Genomic DNA, 23,730 nt, shown 5'->3' on the forward strand with positions numbered 1-23,730 from the left:
GCTTAAAATTTAGTGTGCACATAAGAATCATTGAAACAAAAATACTGGAGTTTATATCTGAAGTTTGACATATCTTAAGTGCTGATCTGCTCTTCAAAGTAGAACAGGATTGTACTTTATATCAGTTGTAATGTGCATCCTTACGCATTTCAGCTTTTTTTTTTGAAGTTGTAGATATTTAAATGCAGTTTCCTCTCCTGTTGTGTATCAGTATCTGCAAATCTGGGGGAAAATGCCAACATAAATCACCCAGAGCCTCTGCAAAGCTAGCTGCACATTAGCTTGTGCTGAGCCCCAGTCATTACAGCCCCGGGACAGTTTGGGGGAGGGACAGAGTTTGCATCTGCCTATGTAGTAGTGCCATGAATCAATCACCCACCCACCCACCCTCCCTTCCTTCCTTCCTTCCTTCCTTCCTTCCTTCCTTCCTTCCTTCCTTCCTTCCTTCCTTCCTTCCTTCCTTCCTTCCCTCCCTTTCCCCCTTCCTTCCCCCCTCCCTTTCCCCCTTCCTTCCCCCCTCCCTTTCCCCCTTCTTTCCCCCCCTTCCTTCCTTCCTTCCTTCCTTCCTTCCTTCCTTCCTTCCTTCCTTCCTTCCTTCCTTCCTTCCTTCCTTCCTTCCTTCCTTCCTTCCTTCCTTCCTTCCTTCCCCCCTTCCCCCTTCCCCCCTTCCCCCCCGTCCTTCCCTCCCCCCTTCCCTCCCTCCCTCCTTCCCTCCCTTCCTCCTTCCTTCCCTCCCCCCTTCCGTCCCTCCCTCCTCCCTCCCCTCCTTCCTTTCTCTATAGGTATGTACATGCCCTTTCATAATACCTATTCATTGCTCAGTGAATTTTGCCAATAAATACAGCGGTCCCCCGTCCTGCTATTTTATCTGTAGTGACTGTGAGTCCAGCTCACTTGGGATTTCAACACTTCTATTCATTCACAGGCTCAAAGCAGAAATTAATCAAGGCAGAAAACCAGGTGACAGTTCAAAAACACCTTGTCATTACATCATAATTTTATGTTGACCTTTGCTGGATTTAACATTTTAATATTTTTCTTTATTCTTACCTGTTTTGAATGAAAAGGGAATTCTCATTCCCTACTGCAAAAATAGCTTCCTCAAGATTTTATTCCAAAGTGCAAATGTGTTTGCATAATTAATTGGAAAAACACTTTTTAAAGAGCCTTACATTTATCACTACTCACCAAGAGAGACTCCTTATTTCTTTTTGATATACATAGATGTTAGCTGCTAGGATTCTCCTACTGTTATGTATATGCTTTAGAATCAATCAAAAGTCTCATAACTATAAAAGAATTTTATTCAGGACATTGTACTAAATCACCTTGGCTATAAAGAACCTTTTGGGGTTTTATTCCCCTTTTGTTGACTAGCTGTGAGGAGGATTCCATTGTAGGCCCTGTTAGAAGTTAATGCAGAAAGTGACTGTGTTGTATGAAATTAAGTTCTTTATACTGAACCACAATTCTGGGAGCTAATAATTGAAAAATTGGGACAGTTTGTATTTTGGTCTCCAGAAGTTTAGTATATTTGTAATATATCAGCTTCGTATCTGTTGAGTTATCTGCAACATAGTAATAATACTCTCTGAATAAAGTTAGTAATACAGCTGTTGGATGTCAAGGGGAATGCATTTATCAATTAAAACTTTTCTTACCAATTCTAGGTATGCAGTCTGCATACAGTTCCTATACACGTGCCCTGTCCATAATGGAATGCATGTGCATGCTGATGATCATACTTGTATAGGGACAGCTAAAACAATGTGTGGAAAAAGAAATTTGTTTTTCAGCTTTTGCATTATAAGAAATATGTGGTAATGTTTGACTGAATGGGTTATAGCAGCAGATTCCATATGCTTTCCCTTCATGGGCCAAAAAAAGCATTTTTTGCATATAGAACTGCAGTTGAATGACTCGATGCTTGTTTCCTTTCAGTGCTGAAGCAGTTAGAAACCTTCTCACGGTAAGTGCAATTCCATTGGGAATGAGTTAACTGCAACTGCTAAAATTAGAACGTGATCTTTAGTTGTTAACCAGCAGACATTGCTTCCTTTTTGCTGATAAGATGATATGAGAGGCATCCCTGTTGCAGCATTATATTGGCAATTTTCTTATTCTTCACTTCATCTTCTTTTTCCAAAAGGAGAAGCTTCTCTTGATTTGTTGAGGTACTACATAACGATATCAAAATTGCTGGTATGATTACCCGATACCACTCATTTTTATTTATGCATGTCTCATAGCACACACACAAAAACCAAAGCTGCATGTTGGGAAGGATGAGAATGTGAGACTGACAGCCAGCTTCAGCAAAATGTTGGGTCTTGCCTTGATCTGGTGATCTGGCAAGAGTAATGCTAGTGCTCACAGCTCTTCGTGCTCCTGAATATTCCCTCTGCATTATGGCTTCATCAGTGTGAAACTTAACCTGTACCTTGAAAAGCAAACTGAACACTTCAGTGAACCAAACCCAATATGAAGAGTTGTGAATGACCTACCCTTGACCCTTCTCCCTCCCACATGTGTTTTAATTGATGCTTAGACAAGGTCAGGCACTGTGTTTGAGTTACCACTTTGTAGCAGGTTCCTGGGAGAAAAGGGAAAAGTGGAGGAGTAAGTGTCCAGTCCGCAGGGTCTGATTTACAGTGCATAGGTGCAGGTGTAGATTAAAAACAGAGTTCTAGTGCTAATTGCTTCCTCTTTACATGTGCAATTTGTATCACAGAAATGTTTATTTTTTTTTTTCCTCAGTTGTCTCCAACTTTGCAAAACTAAGTTTTGCACCCAAAAAAAAATATTTTCAATAGGCACTTGGGGATCACCTCTGTATTTCATAAAGAGGCAATTTGATTTAAATTGAGATCCCGCTTTTGAACTTCCCCGTAGTTGGGTCCAAAGCACAGTGCAGTTTCATTTTATGCCTGCATGGTACTGCAGCCATTAGACCCTGACCCTGTAACCTACTGCATGAAGACACCTGCTTGCACCCTTGGAGCATCAGATGCAAGCCTGAGAATGTGATACACCAGCTACAACCCTCTAACCAAAAAATCTGCCTCTAAGGATGTCATTTTCTGGTTCCTTTACTACTGCTTTGTTATATAGTTGTCATGCATCTTGAAAAGCAATTATTACAGAATATATCCCTTAGAATTATAGCTAATTCTTTGCTGATAGAACTGCAAATACGTAATTGATTGGCTGCAGTTGAGTACAGGTGAGCTGACAAACATTTCCGGTCATTGTAACAATACTGCAAATTGGGAATCCAGGAAGGAACTGTCCTTGCTACAGTTCAAGAGCAGTCCTATATGGCTAACTAGGTCGAAGTTGTTATATACCCATGAGAGTGAACAATAGTTTCTGTGAGCTCTTGTTTTGACCTTATTTATTTAATACGGACTATTCATGAATGCTGTGCATTGTTCACACCTTATAAATCATATGTCTCTGAGCTGTAGCTGAGGTACTCTGACGCAGAATTGCAAACAGCGCCATAGAAACTAGATCAAAATCTCTTGCCATTTGTTTCTCGTTGGGCAGCTTTCACGGACCTACAGATATTTTTCTTTTGCTGTTTATCTGCATGAGATTTTCTTCCGGCTGCTTTTACAATACCTACTAAGTCAAAGTAACACTACTATGAAAATGCAAACGTTTGTTTTTAAAAGCAAGATCATTCCATGATGCTAAAATCAACTAATTTGAAGAATATGTTAGCATTCTTTTAAACACATAAAAGGAATAATAGATATATACATGAAAAACATGTACTTAACAAACCTCAAAGTTCAGTATAAGTTGTGCTTTTGGGTAGAACTGGTAGAGTTGAAGAGCGTATGGTATTAAGAGTTTTGCTTCATAAGTCTTCAGAATGAATGAAACACAACCATTATGGTTTGGAGCTATGCATTCACCTTCTCACGGTTTAGGATGAAGTTTCAGTGACATTGTAGTAAGCTACTTGCATTGCTCAAAGCTACATGGTAAGAGAAAGATGTTGCAGTGGTTGGAGTGTTTACCTAGGACCTGCAAAAACACGATTCAGTTCCCTGTTCCCTCACAGACTTCCAGTAAGACCTCAAGCAGGCCTTTGAACTCCATATCTCCAAGCATTTCAATGCCCGACTCCTCATACAAAAATTAACAAGATGTCTAAATGCTTTCATTGTTTAAGATTTGGAGGCAATTGTCTATGTACCCTCTGTTTGTTCCCTGAAGAACCAGATGAGTAGTACTTTTTTCTTTCACAGGGCTGTTGTACACAGAGCAGGTGAGAAGCCTTACAGGGGTTCTTATTTCAGATAAACTTTTACCTTTATTGGTAATAAAATCTCATGGAAACGCTGTCCACAGGAGTCCGGAAGCTGCCAACTGAAAATGTGTTAGTTTCAGAGGTGTCTCCACTGATTAGCAGGTGAAAATTAATTAGTGCACAGCTTTGGTGATAACCACAGGGAGAGTGAGGCGAAGAACAGATGGTTGTAAATGACCTAGTTACCGCTGCCTGAAAAGTCACACTGTTGGATCTTGTAAAATGATCTTGTCTGATCCTGTTGTGAGCAGAAATTCAAATATGCTGCCTCTCCATGGTGGCTTAGATACCAAAATATATTTTGCAATTGCATTTTAGGTAGGAGCTTAACTGTGGTTACTTCACAAGACTCGGCTAAAGAACTGTGGTACCTTTTGAGGTGTTACTTGCAGTCTGCTCTGCTCCCTTTGACAAAAGTAATTTCACATTCAGACAGCAGCTGCAGAAGTAGCCAGTGAATTTTATTTTTAGGAAGGGAAATATAATTTCTGAAATGAAACTTGTTTGCAAAATGTTATTATCTTGGTAAACTTTGGGGGAAAAAAGTACTTAAATGAAACAAAGAGATGATAATAAATGTATTAAGAATTGTCTTAAATACAGATGTTGCTGGAGAAGTTCCTGTATAAGTATTTAACTTTTCCATAAACCTCATTCACTTCGATAGACCTTCCAGAGTCTTCAGCAAAGTTCTTAGATGCATGCCTGACTCCCACTGAGTGCAGTCCATCAGCTAGAGTACAGAACGTAATAATAATATATGTCAGATGTTAAATTGGGAAGCTGTGCAATTCTTTTAACCTGCTTTCTTATGGCTCTTGGCAAATTTTGGATTTCCTGCAGTACAGTTGGCTATTTCAAAAGGTTTTCCTTCAGAAGCTGTCTTTTGTGTTTGTGCACTGGATTTGATGTAGGTGAACTCAATCTTTACAGGATGTTTTAACTGAAGGTCTAACAGCTTAGGGTTTTGTTAGCTTGCTGCTCAGCTTTTTCCTGAATCCTACATCCCCAGTGGGAATGTATCATCTTGTAATATTTAGTCATCTTCTATTGTGGGAGTTTAAACCGGTTTGGTTTTGAACAAGAAGAAATTTTTCTGTAAAGAAGCATCTTTGTATGGGAAGCCAATTTCTTTTTCAGAGCCTTGGGAGCCATACAAAATAACAATAAAAATGTTAACTGGTCAGACTAGCATAGTCTTCTGCATATTTAAGTATCAAAGAAAATATGTAGACAAGATTAATTATACAGTTGTTGCCAGTAGCAAGGCTAGAGTAACACTAGTTTAGGACTAATATTAGTCTACTCTCAGCATTCCTGTGCCTAAACACAAAGCTTTATCACATTAAATCTTCACTATTGATGCCTGTAGTCCTGAAACACTGCACAAAATCAGCCTTAAGAAATCTTTTCGCTTTTTAAAATTTCTGTGCCGTGTGAGTGATAGTAATTAGTAGAAGCTGGACACAGGGTTAAGAATTATTTCATCTGAAGGCAGAGAAATACGCAGCAATAATGTGCATGTAGGTATAGAAACTAGTTGAGTCCTGTGATGAACACAGTGTTGCTAAAGTTAAATAGCAAAAAATAATGATAAAACTGTACTGTAGTGAATATGTTAAAAAAAATATAATGTCAGTGATTTTCACAGTCTTATCATTCACCCAGAACTACCCAGTAACTTTCATTTATAAGTTGCCCTGTATTGGATTCTTGATTTCAAATTGCAGATAGAATACCTAATTCTGAGCTAGTTTGTTTCAATGTATGTGTTTAATAATTTATTCCTATTATTTTCCTCTGTTTTTTTCTTTTAAACTCATTAAGATCTTTTAAATGCATGACCTTCTGGCATTAATTATGTCAGGCTGTGGAAAGCCAATGTCGGTCTCATTTTGTAAAAAAGCTTGCATAAGTCACTACATAGACATTTCAAATGTAAAATAACAAAGAGAACATAATGACTGTGAAAGCCAATCACAGCTATAACTATTACTTCTTGTCGAATAATTGAGGGGCTGCGGCTTGCTGTTATCCTTCCTTGTGCAATTGATGGAGGCTAAAACATTTACCTGGCAAAATACAACAGAAGTGTTATTGTAGTGGAAAAAGTAAGGATCCACACTTCAGAATTCCTGCATTTCCTCTGTTGCTTGATGTGAGACACCAGACAAGTAATTTAACCTCTGAGTAGCTCCAACTACTTTTTGTCTGTAAACTTGAATTAATTGATGTATACCTACTCTTAAAGGTGTTTTCAGTTGTGAAAACAGCTGTGCTGTTTTCAGTTAAGCAAGCTGAAAAACATTGTGAGATACTGACACGATAAGTGCTGGCCATAAGAGTGGAAAGCAGGATAAGTGGCAGAAAATGAACTCAAATAGACCTTTGGTAACATGAATATTAAAAAAAAATTTTAAAAATCCAATCTTTGAAATGAAGCTGACCTCAGAAATTAGCATCAAATAATCCTGTGGCAAAACTTTCTTCTGTTGATGCCACGGTACAGATTTCTAATCCATATTCTGCATTCTGTGTGTATGGTAAGCTTCTGTGTGCATGGTAAGTGCTGATTATTCAAGAGATTGATGGTGTGGAGCCCCAGGGGATGGTTTTGTGAGGGAACTTCTGCTCTCCAGCTGTTTCTGGTAAGACTGAGTAATTTTGATTTTCCGCCCTTGCTTAATAGCAAGTAGCCAGAATGCCAAGAAGCTCCTCCAAATATACTCTATTGGTACATATATCATTCCAGGACAAGTGTATGGATAATTGATAAAGAGGAAAAATGTGAAATTTTTTGAGCCTCAGGTAATAATATATAAGCTGTAATACTGTAAACACACTGTCCAGACCAAAAGCCTCAGAGGAAACTTACAATTAAGTAATCAAACAAAGTAAGGAAAGGAAAAAAGAAACAAGAATAGTAATAAAAAACTATACAAAAAGTTTTGTGTTGGAACATTACCCAAATAAATAAAATACTAAAGTAGTTAAGATGGGGTGTCTAAAGTGTGTTAAAGTTGGAAACAGTGACTGAATTTAATCTTTCCACGCTGCACCCCGCCATGGGACATAAAATAGAAAGTTCTCCGTTCTCTTGGACTGATATATGCATATTTAATTACAATATTTTTAAAATTTTTCAACACTGTACTTAATATTGCTGGGCAAATGACACTTAATGCTTGTAGCCCAAGGTGAGAAATAGGAGTTGCATATTTTGAACAGTTTTGTCATCTTAAAGTCTGGAATAACACTGGAATTGTGAATTAACGTGCCAGATGTTTGAGGAAAAGTTGAAAGCGACGTTTTGTTCCATTCTTTTCCTCTGCTCTGATGCATCTACTCTCCAATTTCTAGCCTGTCCAAGGAGAAAAATATAAGCTGCCATGTGAATATTATTTTTATCTAACAGCGGGTGTTGTTTAATCGATACATAAAGTAGCCGTCCTGCTGCAGAATAACTAGATGGTGATAAAAATTCCTGGTGGGAGAGTATAAAGTTACATAGTGTAGGAATTCACCCACACCCTCCTGATATAGTTAGGAAGAAAAAAGGAGTTGCTTTGAGATCTTCTGGTGTTTGTGCCTGTGAGCTGCAGAAGGCTTTCTGGCTCCTTGGATTCCCTGGGTGCCTATATATTGACAAATCTGCAGTGGTCTTTTCTGTGAGGTCATGAGGAGTAGGGGTTAAGCAACTCATTCTTTAACAGAGCTGGCTTCTTGTCTTCCAACCCCTGAAGTCGATGGTAACTAAGGAGAGGCTAATGAATTTCAGATAAGGTGCAGAGCAGCTGTCCGGTAGCTCTGATTACACATCTGTTGAAGCCTGAGCCATTGTTTTGTTTTAAGAAGTATGAATAATTTACTTTTTACCCATTCCACTGAGCTACCTTTGCTAGGACTTATCGGTTCTAATCCACTCTACAAAGCTGAATGCTGTGGTGAAACACCGTGAATCCAAAGACAGACCTTTCGCCCTTCTTCAAGCGGAAAACTGCCTGAGGAACATGGCTCTGTGCATGCCTCTGGCACAGCCACTGCTGTGTGATGTGGAACACGAGGTATCCTCCCTGCTGAGCTAACAAAGCTCCACTCAAGATGCAGGGCAAGTCCTGAGCTGCTTAATCCAAGTTGAGCTCTGTGATGTCCGTTGCTCCTACCAACTGGATCACAGTGTTTTTTAAACTGTAGTTACTACAATTTAATCTGGTAGGGCCTTGGTGCTGCTGGTTTCTGTGAGAAGTCAACGTTACACCAAAACTGTTGTTTAATTGGTTTTGTCCCAGCCATCTACAGTAGCTAACTTTACTCTCGGTAGTAAGTACCAAGCTCACAGAAGAACTGGGAGCATAATTTCATTGCTGATTGTTAAGATTTAAATATAGTCATCGTGTGATAGCTGCCGTATGACAGTATATATTTATAATGTTTCTTAGGGTTTAAAAGTTTTTCTCAGTTCCAGCATTCAACTGAAAAATCCTGAGAATACAACTTTGCACTTCTCGAATCCCTTCTCTCGTAGCACCCTAAACCACTTTTAAATATTAATGAAATATGCCATTTTCAGAGGAAATGATAGAATGGGAAAAATCTGTCGAATTAGGTGATTTTTCCAGAAGCCAGACCAGTTGTTTGCAGTAAAACTGGATATAAATAAATTCGACGATGAGTAAAGTTCCTGTTGTTCTAGGCACTCTAAAAATGCACACAAAGAGATGGTTTGTTCTCTGGGGAGATTTTGATGCAAATAGATTTTAAATCAGCAGAAGGTACAAAGAGAGAGAGGTGGCTTCTGCCATGCAACAGGTCAGGCATGACACAGTCATAGGAGTCTGTCCTCTAAACACACAGCCTGGATTTTTTCCTTCCAGTAAAGAAAATACTCAAAAAACATGATTTGAATTTTTTTAATATATTTTTTATATATGTATACTTATAGAAGCTGCTGCTCTGAAACACAAAACATCAGAGAAGCAAAGCCCTCAAGGTGATGCAATGCTTGAAAATGCTACCAGGTCAAAACCACAAGACCGTATCTGTAACTCTTTTGCAAATTAAGAAAATCAGCTATAATCACCTTAAAAATAGTGTCTTTCTGGGTTGACACCCAGCTGGTTCTGCCAATGTTCAAATCAATTCTGCAGATCATCTTCTGAAAGGCTGTTAAGGATCTCTATTGTTTTTGCTTTCACACTTTCTACCCACAAAAAATGGGTTCCTTTGAGCATCGAACTGATCTTTAGGAAGAGGAAGCCAAGTCTGTCAAACAGAGTGGGTGCTCAAGCACAGTGGTGTTGTTATTAGCTAAAAACTGCTTCACAGACAATCATTGTGGGCTGGTGTACACTGACATTTTCCAACTGGGCGTAAGAAAACACACATCCACTTGAACTTAGTGAATCTCTTGTGTTGAGCCTTGTCTTACTGTGACAGGTTAGAACATGTTCTATAACCTTCTCTCTGTCTCTCCCCTCCCACTCTTGGCTCCTGAGCTCTAGGGTTAGTCTCAGGGGTTTTTTTGTGTTTGACCACGTTTATTAAGCTGCTTGGGAAGATCTGACATTGTAATTTGTAACCAGTGTGTTTATGAATTATTATTCATAGAAAACAGTTTTGCTCCATAAATATTGATACCAAATTGGAAGATAAACACCAGCAAAGGAAAACATTTCCTTGCTTGGAGGAGGAAAATAAGACAAGCTTTTAAAACACTTAAATGATCTTGACATGCCTACAGCAGGATGACCTTTTTAATCTTATAAAGGTTGTACCGCTATATCTGCCATCTATATGTTTTATAATGCAACTAAGTGCCTCATGGCAAATGCTTTCCAGTAGCCTGACACTTATTAAAATAGTTCCAATTTGTTTTATAAATGAACATTTCACGAAGAAGCTTGTTTAAAATGGTATATCACTGTGATCATCCTTGTAGACCCCCTCCGGACCCATCCAACAGTTCCATATCCTTCTTATGTTGAGGATTCCAGAACTGGACACAGTACTTCAGATGAGGTCTCACAAAAGCAGAATAGAGGGACAGAATCACCTCCCTCGACCTGTTGGCCACGCTTCTCTTGATGCAGCCCAGGATATTGTTGGCCTTCCGGGTAGTGAGTGCACATTGCTGGCTCATGTCGAGCTTCTCAACAATCAGCTCCCCCAAGTCCATCTCTGCAGGGCTGCTCTAAATCACATCATCTCCCATCCTGTATTGAAACCTCAGATTGCCCCATCCAAGGAGTAGGATCTTGAACTTGGCCTTGTTCAACTTCGTGAGATTTACGCAAGCCCACTTCTCCAGCTTGTTCAGGTCCTGGATGGCATCCTGTCCTTCCGGTGTGGCAACTGCACCACTCAGCTTAGTGTCATCTACAAACTTGCTGAGGGTGCACTCAACCTCCCTGTCTATATCACTGATGAAGATATTAAACAGGACTGGTCCCAGTACAGACCCCTGAGGGACACCACTTGTCACGGATCTCCATCCAGACTTTGAGCCATTGACCACTACTCTCTGAATACAACCTTCCAACCAGTTTCTTATCCACTGAATAGTGCACCCATCAAATCCATATCTCTCCAATATAGAGAGAAGGATGTTGTAGGGGACTGTGTCAAAGTCCAGATAGATCACATCCATTGGTTTTTCTGTGTCCGCTGCTCTGGTTACGCCATAATAGAAAGCACCAGATTGGTCGTACAGGAACTGCCCTTGGTAGCCATGCTGGCTACCACTGATCATGTCCCCATCCTCCATGTGCTTTAGCATAGCTTCTAGGAGGATCTGTTCCATGATCTTCCCAGGCACAGAGGTGAGGCTGACAGGTCGGTAGTTCCCAGGGTCATCCTTTCTACTCTTTTTAAAAATGGGGACAATGTCACTTTTCTTCCAGTCACCAGGGACTTCTCCTTACTGCCATGACTTCTCAAATATCATGGAGAGTGGTTTGGCAACCACATCAGCCAATTCCCTCAGGACTCTGAGATGCATCTCATCAGGTCCCATAGACATATATGTCCGGGTTCCTCAGGTGGTCACAAACCTGTTTCTCCTTTACAGTGGGATCTGTGCCTACAGCTTCATGCCAGTTAAATTTTCTTTGGGCAGACAGCGCTGCACACATTGTGGCCTTTCACTCTGTTTAAGAGCCTGTTGAAATTAATAGAAAGCCTGTTAGCTTCTGAAGATAGTGCCCCTTCTTCTAATATAATCCACTGAATAGTTATAGGGTGTATCTGAATACAAGAAGCTCTTGGAGAAATGAGTGATAATTGGGTCTAATAACTCCCAGGGAACAATTATTATTTTTTAAATAGTTGGTTTTGGTAACTGGCCTTGAGCTTGCACTGAAAATTTACATTACACAAATTTTACATTGCCTTGGAGCAGGAGCAACTTTGCACATCTTTGTCTGGAAGACTTTTTTTTTTATTATTTTTACTTTAATTTATTATTTTTTCTCAATGTCTTCATTGTTAGACTGATTGCAAATGTCACAAATAAAATGTTTCAGAATGCAAAATCCTGCCTTGCTGTAGTCACTGTCTAAAACTCCACCTCCACTTCCAGGGTTGGCAGTATTTTGTGCACTTAGCACATTTAAGTTGCTGGTTACGATTGGCAAGTCATACCATGCTTTACCTCGACCAGACATTAGGTGGAATTTTAGCTATGATTGTTCAAGGCATCAGTTCTCTTAGGTCTACTGCTGATCTGTGCTTATTCCTTGGGCTACCAGCAACAATTGGGTGATGATGCATTTCCACAGCACTCGGTCTTTATATATATGGATGTTGCTCAAATGGCATCAGCCTAAAAAAGACTCGGGGGAAAAATTATCAAACTAATTTAGGAGGAATGTGAAAAATACTACTATGCCCTTCTGCTTAAAACTCTGAGCTAGGTTTGTATTAGATCCTTGATATATTTTTAATTGAAATAGCGTATCAAAAGCACTTCTGTACCTTGGTATTTAAGAAGGTTTATGGACATCTCAGAAGTGTGTGTATGTAGGGGGTGATTCCCCTTTACAGGAAAATGTTTCTTTCACTTTAAAAAAAATCTTTGTCATCTGCTAAAGTGTCAGTGGGCCTTTACATGCAAGTATTTCCCTGAAGTAGTGCCAGGGGTCTTGTACAACTACCTACAGTTACTAACTCAAATATGCAGACATAAAGAATTTGTCTTATTCCTACATTAGCAGCAATGCATCACATTTGATGTAAAAATGAGCACAGTGGCCTTTATATACCAATCATCTATCAAAAGTTTGATTCATTCTCGTATCTTTGGTCTCAGGAGGGCTAGAAATATGATGCAAAGGCTTTAAAATACTTTTTAATTCGCATTTCAAATGAAATATGTAACGCATCACACTTCAAGCATGACTACAAAAGTCAAAAGAAAAAGCAGAGGAAAATGGCAATTACTATTTCATAATAACTGCAAAGACTGTTATCAGCCTTGCAGATATTAAAGCCATTTACTTGCCATCACCAAATAAAAGCTCTATGTAATTAAAACATATGGCTGGTATTAACTGAAAAAGGGACAGGAAATTGAACATTAAAGGTGACTCTGCCTTTAATTCATTGTATCGTGAGGGAAAGTTCTCAGAACGAAAGGGCAATGGCAACCTTATCTTTCCTTTCACCAGCTGCTATTACAGCCTGCATGCTTACACGTTAAAAAAACCTCTGAAGCATTATACATCCTGACTAGTGCCCCTCAAAAAGCTCACCTGTATTTTGATGCTAAATTCTTCAGTATAAAGAACCAGTTCCCTCCACTTACTATTTTGGGTTTTTTTCAGCAAAAAGAACAGTTTTGTTTTTTAGTGAAATGATTATTTAAATATTGTATTTAATGAAATCAGTGGAAATTTCTTCGAATTTTCTTTCTGAAAGGCTATGTCCCAGAGAGTTAATTTCTGGAAGCGTTTTCACAATCCTCTTTAAATACAAGTGCTGGATTGTCTTTTTAGAGTGCATATCACATTAGTTCTTCTGATGATCTCTGTAGAACTACTTTCATTTATGCTAAGTGAGGAATTGACTCTCTGCGGTTTGCTTGATGTATATAATAATGTGATGACTCCCTCTTTTTTTTTTGTTCTGCCTTTTTTCTTCCTAGTTTCAAAATGGTATTTAATTATAATAGTGACATCTTTTGACTTTCTTGTCCTTACAACATAATAAAAAATTGTAATCCCAAATGCTATACTGTCCTTACATTTGGTGTTAGCTGCAAATTGCTTTCGTTAGTAGGAACCTCTTGGCAATTTATGAAGTTGCTGTATTAAAAACTCAGAAGGGCAAGCAATTATGTAATATTTTTTGCAAACTGTGGGCTTCTCAAATGACCACACTCATTCTGTAAATAAATACAAAGTTTTGCAAACAACTATATAAAAGGGATACTGTTCTGTAAGCTTTTCCTGGAGTGATCCCCATTAGTAATCAGTGTGGGCAACAACTATTGATGTTAATGTGAATTTATAAAACCTACCTGTCTCATTATTTTAGAAATAAATGTTTCTACTAGTCTAAGATTACATCTTACCATTCTGGAAGGTATGCAATATCTTGTCTAGAAGCTTAATATCTTCTTAGGCCTAATTTAAGATGATCATGTAAAATAAGTACCAAAAGAGCAAGTTTGTGTCTCTGTGGCATTGTGGGAAAAGCCTGAACTTAACTTTCTGGTGATTCCTTTCCTTTTCTTATGTTGTGCTTATTACTGAATGATGCTAAATCCTAATTTTGTATTGCAAGCCATGAGATCCCAATGACATCCTTCTTTCAGGCATCTGAAATGAATATTTCTCTGTGTCTCTTAATATATTAACCCCCCAAAAGATGTGTTTTTCAAGCTTCCTTTAAATACTAAGAGTACAGTATATTCTCCCGATGTTCAACTTTTTGTTTTGTCTTGTGTTCTCTTTTGTGGCCCTGTTACTTGACTGGCAATACTCAACCATTTAATATGCAAATTATTATTATTTTTATATTCAGTAGCATTTATTTTAAGCTGACCTAGTGTCTTGTGCCACCATTTTCCAGTTTCAGAGTTAAGAGTGCATTAAGATGAAAGGGGCAAATCACTCTTGAGTTACCATCTCAAAGCTTTGATGTAGGTAGGTGCAGCATCACCCTGAAGTTTTTAGTCAGGTCACACTTTCAGCTTAGAAAATCTGAACTGGAAAGCCTGGTCTCATTTTATGTTAGAGGCCCATTTGCTATAATTCATTTCCGTAAACTCAAAATGTCTGTAATTTATGAAAGTGCCTAAATGAAAGCTGGGATTCTCAGCTTGAGTGAAATCAGAAAATAGGTGATTGTCCAGTAACTTCTAATATTCATGACTCTGCCAATGAAGATGGTACTTGATATACTCTGTGTGTCATCTCTGTGTTTTCTGATACTCTACCCTGGATACACTCAGCATCCTGGTTATTGATTTATAATGGTAGTGAGATGGAGCAGTTGGAACGTAACAAAGCTTTTTGCTTCCAAATTAACTATCCTTGGATGTGTAAAATTACAATACAAACAACATAGCTGCCTATAGTTAATATGTTTGATTTATCATCTAAAAGTCTAAAATTAAAGTGAATTTACTGCACGTGAAAGGCACTAGTACCAAAAGCCCAGAGATTTGGGTCATGTGTTTATCTACGGAATCAATAGAGTGCAAATAACAATTGCTCCCAGTCCCTCACTTTTCCAAAGGTAACATATCCATTTGGGTGCTACTGAGGTTCATTCTTCTCTGCTTCTTCATTCCTGGAGTGATATCACGTGTGAGGATTTGTCATTTGAGCATTCTCGCCTAGGATATCATATAATCAATTAAATGTTATTGTCCAAATATTGTCTAACACTGACTTACTTTTCACTGAGCAATTATCAGTTACTAATTGGAGACAACTATGAATCATCAGTTGAGGGACAGGGCTCACTCGTTGACTGCAAGTTTCTTTTCCATGCTCTGGTAAGACTATTTGTTATGTTTGTTATTGTCTCTTGAGTAGTCTTCTGCTACAGACTGAGATTCATCTCTTCTGTTCTCTCTCTCTTCTTTCCCTCCTTCCCTCCTTACAGAAAAATCCGTAAGAAGTTCACCAGATCACAGCTGAAAAGAGCTTCCAGAACACCTTGTTCTCCAATCATTGCAAAGACAACATCTCTCATGAACAATAGGCAGGCACAAACAGAGCCAGAAACCATCATGCACTGAAGATATAACAGCATCGGCACCATAATCATGTCAAAATCATGTTTAATTGCGAGTGCAGCAACAATAGGACCTTTCACATCTTTGAGACGGAAACACTGTATGGATAAATTGTGGCTGGGTTCTGTGTTCTAAGCAGGATCCAACAGCAGCCTTTGTTTTCCCTTGTCTCTGCAAGGGCTACTTTTGGTTCACTCTGCAGGCCTATCCTGGATTGTCCTGTTATTCCCTCCATTCCCAGTCATCCGTGTTGGCTGGTCAGGGAGGAACTGTTTGCACTGACCACATTGAAGGAGTATGGATGCAGGGTCCACCCACCACGCCTGTCTATGCCTTCTAGTGGCTTGATACAAAAGTATGGATGTTTCAAAAAGATTGCAGTGTCTTTAAAGCAGCGTTTAGCCTTATCAGCTTGCATTTTCAAAAATGGCTGCAGACTTTGGGTGTTCGTATTTTTCAGTATTGGCTTGAGTCACTTGGGATTTTATGTTCTGAACTGCTGAGCACCCAGACCCTGGGATGAGGGCAAACAGTTGTTTAGCAGTTCTAAAACTTAGAGTGAATTAGGAGATGCCCATAACGAGTGGCTGGTTTTCAAAATGCTGGCTGTATTAGCTTTGATTTAAATAATGGAAAGTATTATGTGCGGCAGTGAACATCTAGCTGGACTAGTTGCATGTATAGGAACTGGTCCCATTGTCTATATATTTGCAAACTTCCTCAAATTTCTTTGGATATTTTTTTGCATTTCTTAAAGCCTATTCTGAATACTGAAAACCAGCAGAACACTATTTGCAGGAAAACACAAAAGAATAGAATATTTCCTATTAGAAATGTCTCTCCACAAAATAATTTCTACATTTTTATATGTCTGCATTTAAAAAGGTGTCTTTCAGAATGCTTTGAAGTTCATAATTGTAAGGCTACAGGTGGATGCTTACCATGGAGAGATGATGTGCCTTTTGAAACTATTTGTAGGAAACTGTCAATCCTCCTGAAAGTGGGAATGGCAACAGAGGCAGGTCTTTTTTCTACTCAGGTATTTACAGGTGAACAATCTCTGCCCTACTTTGAAATCAAGAGGCAACCAGTGTGTAGCACTGCTGTGAAAACCTAGTTGGTATATTTTGATTATCTGAGGCAAGTTGTGTCCTTCAGTAGATTTGGTTTCCATATGGCCTTTTAAGAGGTAGTCAGACACTGAACATATCGTAGTAAGAACTTCAAGACTTTTTTTCCTATCTCTTTATTAGGCAGCTCTCACAGTATAGTACAGATATGAGATTTTCATCCAGTTGTGGACGTGCACTTAGCTCTGTGGTTAGAAAGACAAAGATGTAAGCGGTGTCTCATAGCTCTGGATGATTCCCCAAACATTATTTCCCCGCCATGCAATTTATAATTTCAGCCTGAAAGAGCATCTGCGATCTCATCCTATAACTAGCCATACTTTCTGTGTAGGATTTTGAGCTATTGAGACAGTAACCCAGATGCTTCTCCAAAAAAGAAAGTACCTTGACCTCCTGAAGGGACTTGCTGATGAATTTCTTGAGTGATGGATCCAGGTTTTGTCCACTGTCCTTCACTGGCAAGAAAAGGGTGAAAACAAAGGAGGAACTATGACATGAAGTGCTCCTAGTACCCTGAGCACCCTGGTGAATGTCACTGATTTGGACTCTATTGGACATGACCTGGGATTCATCTGCTTAAAATTTTTTGCAGTAGTTGCTGAAGTGTGCAGCCTTAGGAATCTCTTACGCTTTTTCCTCACAACAGGAGGGCTTTTCATCAGATAACTGAGCAGAGACAACCTATTCTTATTAGTAAGAATTGCCTTTAGTAACTATGACACATGGAAACACCTTCTGTATAATAGCTTCCTCACCCATTAAAATAAAGAAAACATGATTATTCAGCAATCTGTTTGACTGGAAGTATGAAAAACATGAGCAGAAAGAGCTCTGTCTCCCTCAGGCATCAGTGAAATCACACACAGCAGAGCAATTTTCAAAGTGTCATTAGCTGAGATGGTGAATTTTTTTACTCTGCCTTATTAAGCTTGTACTCAAATTATTTCTTTTAGTCAGTGTGCTATGGTGTCTAGCCAGTATTGTATAAAATCTCTATGTTTTTCTGCTTTTGACAAAAGTATCAGTATCCATAATAGTCTGATGTGAAGTAATTTTTTCTTCTTTCCTTCTGGGAAGAGGGAGATTGGTAATAGAGCTCCCTGTTATGCAGCCAGCTGCCTGATACCATTATGTTTTGCATCAAATAGCCAAGGTAAGGAAGAATCCTTTCCAGCTTCAAGCTGAGGTACTTCATATAGATACACTGAAAATAATGCTGTGCCTGTGCGTGGCAGAGTCATTTCACAGACTTGCAATAGCGGAGCCTTGGGGTGGGTAAGGCACGGAGGAGACCATTTACTGGCATAACTTCTGCTTCATCTTTAAAGATGTTTTGCATGCAGCTGCACAGAGACTTTTCCTCCCTTAAAAATGCACACAGTGCACAGAGAAACTGCACACCGTGTATCACACCTTTGTCTTTACCTACTCCCTCTACATCTTTCTTTTCCTGCAAGATGTTCTCCAGAGATGGATACAGTCTTTACCTGTGAATTTAAACTGAAAGCATTGATGGAAGATTACCTGAAGACATGTTCCTGCTGGGTTAGGGCAGAAAGATTTCAATTTTTGTAGAAATTTTGACACTCCTTACCACAATATCATGCAATTCCATGCTTTCTGTTGAGATAAAGATTCTTCTGCTGGCTGTGAGCAAAGGTGATGCATCCCTGTGTAAACTGAAACAGCATATCCACAGCAGATCAGAGCTCAGTACAGTTTTTACCAAGCTTCCCCAGATAGTTGTATTAAAACTAGCTAACGTGTATCAGTCATCAACAATGACACTGAGTATAAACATAAACCTCAAAAGGAAGGACAAGAAGTTTGGTACTTATCATGGGTGTGAGCAAGAGGATCGAGGCAGCATCAGCACTGTATTTGCAGTATGATTTATTTTCTTGGTAGCTAAATAAGAAATCTATCTGAAAATCTGCCTCTCCTCTTACAAATACGGGGCTAGAAAACCATGCAAAATGCGTGATCTTTTTGTGTCCAGGAGTCTCATAGAAAAAGTAGGAAGATTGTTTTAACATTTAAATTGTCTTATGTTGTTGTTTTCAACTATACAGCTATTCTGCTCTTTTGAAATATTTTGTATATTGTTTTCAGATTATTTTTAAAGGCTCCTATTTGGTGATGGATGTTTTGATTCTGTAGGATGGAAAAATGAGGTTTTAAAATACTTGAAACTGCTTGAAATGTGTTGGTGATATGAAAATAACATATTTTAAACCAGTGTTTTGATTAAGGGCAAATATAGTCTTCATTGCTGCAGTCCAAACCTTGCAGCTTGTTATAAAAACTGGTTATTGAAACTGAAATCAAGAATGAACAAGCGGTAGAAATGGTGAAATTAAATCAGGACTTACAGAATGTGAACTTTTTATTAATCTAAAGTAAGATATATTTTTTTTAATAAATATAATTTCAACACAGGTACTTTCCTGATTATGAAGGCTTAAATAAAGTACAATGGCTGCATAGTAATTTTTGGTATAGTCATAGCATAACATGCCACAGCCTTTTGCAGAAAACAGTTATAGTCCTTCAGGAAAATTATATTGCAAAGTACAATATAGTGGACATGGTGTTTTTATATATGTGTACTGCTATGGTAAAGGAAGTGTTAGAATCCTCTGGAAATTTCAACAAAACAGTAGACATTTTTCATGTTCTCTTGAAAGTCCTTTATGTAAACCTGTGTGTTCATAAGCCAGAGTGGGTGTCAAGAGGTCTGAGTTTATATAACTGCACAGTGGAATTTTTTTGGAGTAAGTCAGGACTTTTTTATTCAAATGTTGCATGTTGAGGGAGGAAACCTAATTTTGGAATACAAGGATTTTGGATAAGAGTTTTGAGGTTGTAATATATAGTGATCTAATTTGCAGAATCTTCTGTTGCTCGTAAAGGTTTACCAGTTCATATTGAAATACGATATTGATTAAATAAGAAGAAAACAAGAGCATTAAAGAAATGTCTTTTTAAAATTCTGAGGTTTAGCCTAAAAGTGAATTTCTCAAGGGAATGGTAAAACTGGGAAGCTAAATGTTGAGTGTTTGAAGATGTGGAGCACCTTAGAATGAAACATAGTACTATTTGATTTGCATTAAAGTGTCTTTGTGTACAAACTTTGTGACTCTTGGCCCTTTTTGCAGGAAACTAAATTTCTATTGACACTGCCATCCTATTTTATGGTAGACTATTGAATAATCAAGAGACTGAAAATTGATGAGCTATTCAAACTGCGCTAAAGTTAAAGACAGAAGTAGATGAAATGAGGATAAGGAAAGAAGTTTCAAAAGTCAGGGAGACATGAGGTATAGGTCATTGCATTGGAAGACTAGGAAACTTCTTGGGATTGAACTGAAATCTATGCAAAAGGACTTGTAGTACACAAAAAAATACTAGATGTTACAGTGGATTGCAGTCTCCAGTGCACTGGCCTGTCTGAAATTTGCATGTTAATATTAGCTCAAAAAGCTTTGTTTGTTGTCAGTTTGGCAGCACCTAGAACTGACTTTTCTTCTTTACTAACATTTGAAGTAATTTCTCCAAACAAATGGAATTTTTTTTGCAGATAAGAATCGTACAAAGGGCACATGTTCAGGGCTTAGGCACGTAGAAGAACATTCTGTATAATAGTAGCAAAAAAAGAAACTTTACAACGATTTCTGCAAAGCTAAGAATTAAGTAAAGAGTGTAAAACCTTAAACTGGAATCATATAGCATAACAGAATCACCGAACATGATTTACTTTTCTTATTTGGGTACAATGGCAATGACTGAAGGATCATTCTTTCAGGCATTCCTTTTCATTCCATTTCTCTGGACACTGCACAAACTTTCCATTTGTGCCATTTGCTTTGCCCAGCAGTTATGTATTAGGAAAAAGAACTACTCTAACTTTTTGGTGAGATAAGTTATTGGGGCAGATGTAATGGAAATTTAGGGATTATAGTGTTGATGAATACCTCCGTATTTTTTTTTCCTTCATTTAGATAGGCACTTAAAATCTGTATCAGAATCTTAATTTTTCTGCAGTCAATAAAAAGAAACAGAAACAAAGTAGTCTATTTCCCCGAAAAAGTTTCTAGAGTTTGGAGCACTGCTCCATGCAGGGAAATGAATTGATTTTGTGTGAGAGCATTCTAGATTTACATTAGAATTTTAGTCTTTTTTTTTCAGACAGTGAATCTAAGAAGTTACACAGAATGCCTTTGATCCTTAGGATATGCGTTTAATCCATAAGGTAGTTGTGTTTCATGATCCGCTTGCAGGAGGCTGACTCTAACCTAGCTTTTTGTTAATCCTGCCCCATCGTTAATTTTTCCTGTAAGTAACCGTAAGTGCAGCACTGATTGGCCTTTTCAAGAGGGCTAGAGACCATCCTGCTAGTTGTACATGCAGTTAAGTCATGGATGAATGTTTCTTACTGTCTCTGCTCGTTCTCCTGCATCTTGTACATGTTCAAAAGAAAGGAGAGCTTGATGCTGCTCCCCTTCTCAGTATATGTGGGTTTGGCTCAGTCGCTGCGGAATGCCTGGGAGAAGGAAAGGCTGGGTCACTGCTGACTGTCCATCTGTGTAGATTGTGTACTGGGCACTACAGAACACTTTGATACTTCTTATCCTAAAATTGTAAGTATTGGGACATCCTGTGTGGCCAGTACTGCTGTCACCTCTAGCACAATAATGTCTTGGTCTGTGACTAAAGCAGGCTCCATGGTACTGCTGCAGTTTGGAGTGTAATAAACAGTTCAGAGTGGCTGAGCTCTCTGGAGATGCTCCCATTCTACTGCTGCTTAAACGGAATATGCTTCAAGCCCTCTCATTTAATGGCATATTTGGATCCGCTCCCCTTCTAAGTTGCTTAATCAATGCTCAGGCACACTAATCCTACCATGTTATGTTTACTTTGCTTCCTTGAAACCTAGTCTCTACGAATTTTAACTCACTTTTCAGAATGATGTCAAGTATGATTATAATTAAGATGCTATAAGCATATATAAGATTTTCCCCCCTCACCCCTTCTTCATTTTCCAGTTTAAGGTCATTTTCATTCCATTATTCTTTCCTTTTCATCTTCTTTTCCATTGGTCTTTCCTTTACTGATAGAGCCCAAGGTTTTACTTGAAATATGGCATAGTCTTCAAGATCACAAATTTGTACCTATTGGGGTGAGGGCTGTGAACATATGACGTGGGCTTATAGCTCAATAAGCCTAGACAGCATATGGGCCAAATAATCAGAATCCAAGTCTAAATTAATATATTAAATCTGCCCAGTTTCCCAGGTATTTGGAGCCAATGGTTTTGTATTGTCCCTTCTAAAGATTGCAGACTTGCAGTCCTAATATGTTTGCCTTATTGACCCTTCCAAAAATCTTAGAGGAGTTCTGCTCTAGGGTTTGGCTCAAGTGTAGCTATTACACATGCTTTACCAGCCTGTAATTAGACCTGCTACTTGAATGCTAAGCAGTTTTCTTCTGTTTACTGCTTGTGTAGATTAAATTTGAAAGACTTCAGTAGAAGAATATAAATGAAATGACTGCCTAGCTCTGGATTTTCTCCATCTTCCCTTGCTGCACTAATGAGACTCAATTGCAGTTGCTTATTATTTTTAAATAGCAGTTAATTTGAGAAAATCTGATTCACTAGCTCTTTTCATTTTGCCAATTTGATTTCAGCCTTCTGCCCATCTGGGCCAACCCACGTATACTGTTCTAAAACCAGTGTGTAAACTCATTGGTGCACATCACCAAAGTCAAATACATTCAGCCTGACAACCCAACAAAGTACTGTCTGCAACAATGCCCTCAACCTTCTGTGTTCTTATGGGCAAAATTCTCATTGACAGAGGGGGGTTCACTCTGCAGTTTACTCTCCCTTGTGCCTGGAAGTAAATCAAACAGATTATCCCAAACCCTCCCATTTAACCATTCATTCTCTGGATGTTCAAATCTGGTGACATTATATAGGACGGTGGAGTTGCCTAGACAGAGAAATTATTTCCTTAGCAGACCAGTTTATCCTGTCTGGGGATGTTCTGAAAGAACCCTATGCTTACCCTTAAGGCTGTAGAATTAATCTCTGTAAAGTTGCATGACACCCCTAGAAACAACCTTCTGGTCAAACTTCTGGACCTGTGCAAATCCTCTGGAAGCCAACAAAGAATCCTGAAGTAGGATTGTGGGCTAATCTGTAAACTCTTTAGTTTAGGGCTAATATCCTCCTGTGGTCATTAAAAAATCCTTGTTATATTTATACCTTTGCAGCTATGCCTGTGATATTAAAAAAAAAAAAAAAGAGAGAGAGATGAAGAAACTGGTAGTAGATACAGGGTCTTCCTTGCAATAGATGCAGGAGATATGTCACTAGTGTCTAAGGAAGAGGTGTCCTCTTATCTGATGTGAGGAAGAAAAAGTTATATTGTTCTCTGAATCAAGGGGTGAGTGAGGGTTACTAGCTCCTAATGGTCTCCCCGTGCTTAAATCCAGGGTGACTTCTGTTCACAGCTTTTAAAATGCTTTTCACATCATAGCAAAGAAAGATAGGATAATATACTGAAAGGTACAGGACGGTTGTATGTGATGAAACATTGCTCTTTTCATTATGCACACAGAGGAAATTTGAAGCATTATTTGTAGAGGATAAAGGTGAACTTTGCTCATGATTTTATGAACTTTATTGCACATTTCTCTTTGTGCAAACAGCACTTGACACTCTTCTACCTTTTGTTATTTCCAGCAGATTGGAGTCATTTGTTTTTTAATGCTGAACTGTGACAAAGCAGCAGGTGTTGGCTAAAAAGAATCAAAATCACTTTCAGCTTTTTGCAAATATTTAGGGGGATTTGTGAAGTACTGTAAAATTCAATTAGATTTGCTTCCTACTTCCTTCTGCCTAGACCATTCATTTACAATTCTAGACTAATTTGTCATCTTTTTCCTAAACTGGAGCTGGTGCCTGGACTGGACTAAAGCTGTGGGGTTGGTGCAAACAGCCCTTCTGACTGAAGATGTCACCCTGAAACAGC

The 23,730-nt window shown here is 38.6% G+C and overlaps 1 protein-coding gene across 5 annotated transcripts in view; it reads left to right on the forward strand.

Annotated features, from left to right (window-relative positions):
* Positions 1-22,938, forward strand: part of MTA3 (metastasis associated 1 family member 3) — a 139,820-nt gene extending 116,882 nt beyond the window's left edge. For 2 of the 5 annotated variants that reach the window (XM_054061333.1, XM_054061331.1), the window contains exon 19: positions 15,431-22,938. In XM_054061333.1, the coding sequence (XP_053917308.1) occupies positions 15,431-15,566 (136 nt within the window). In that variant the 3' untranslated portion in view covers positions 15,567-22,938. Of the gene's footprint in view, positions 1-1,941; positions 1,970-15,430 lie in introns of all 5 variants that reach the window. The other 3 variants (XM_054061329.1, XM_054061332.1, XM_054061330.1) reach the window with 2 other exon arrangements.
* Positions 22,939-23,730: the final 792 nt, after the last annotated feature.

Source organism: Cuculus canorus, chromosome 3 (genome assembly GCF_017976375.1).
Source record: "Cuculus canorus isolate bCucCan1 chromosome 3, bCucCan1.pri, whole genome shotgun sequence".
Lineage (NCBI taxonomy): Eukaryota > Metazoa > Chordata > Aves > Cuculiformes > Cuculidae > Cuculus > Cuculus canorus.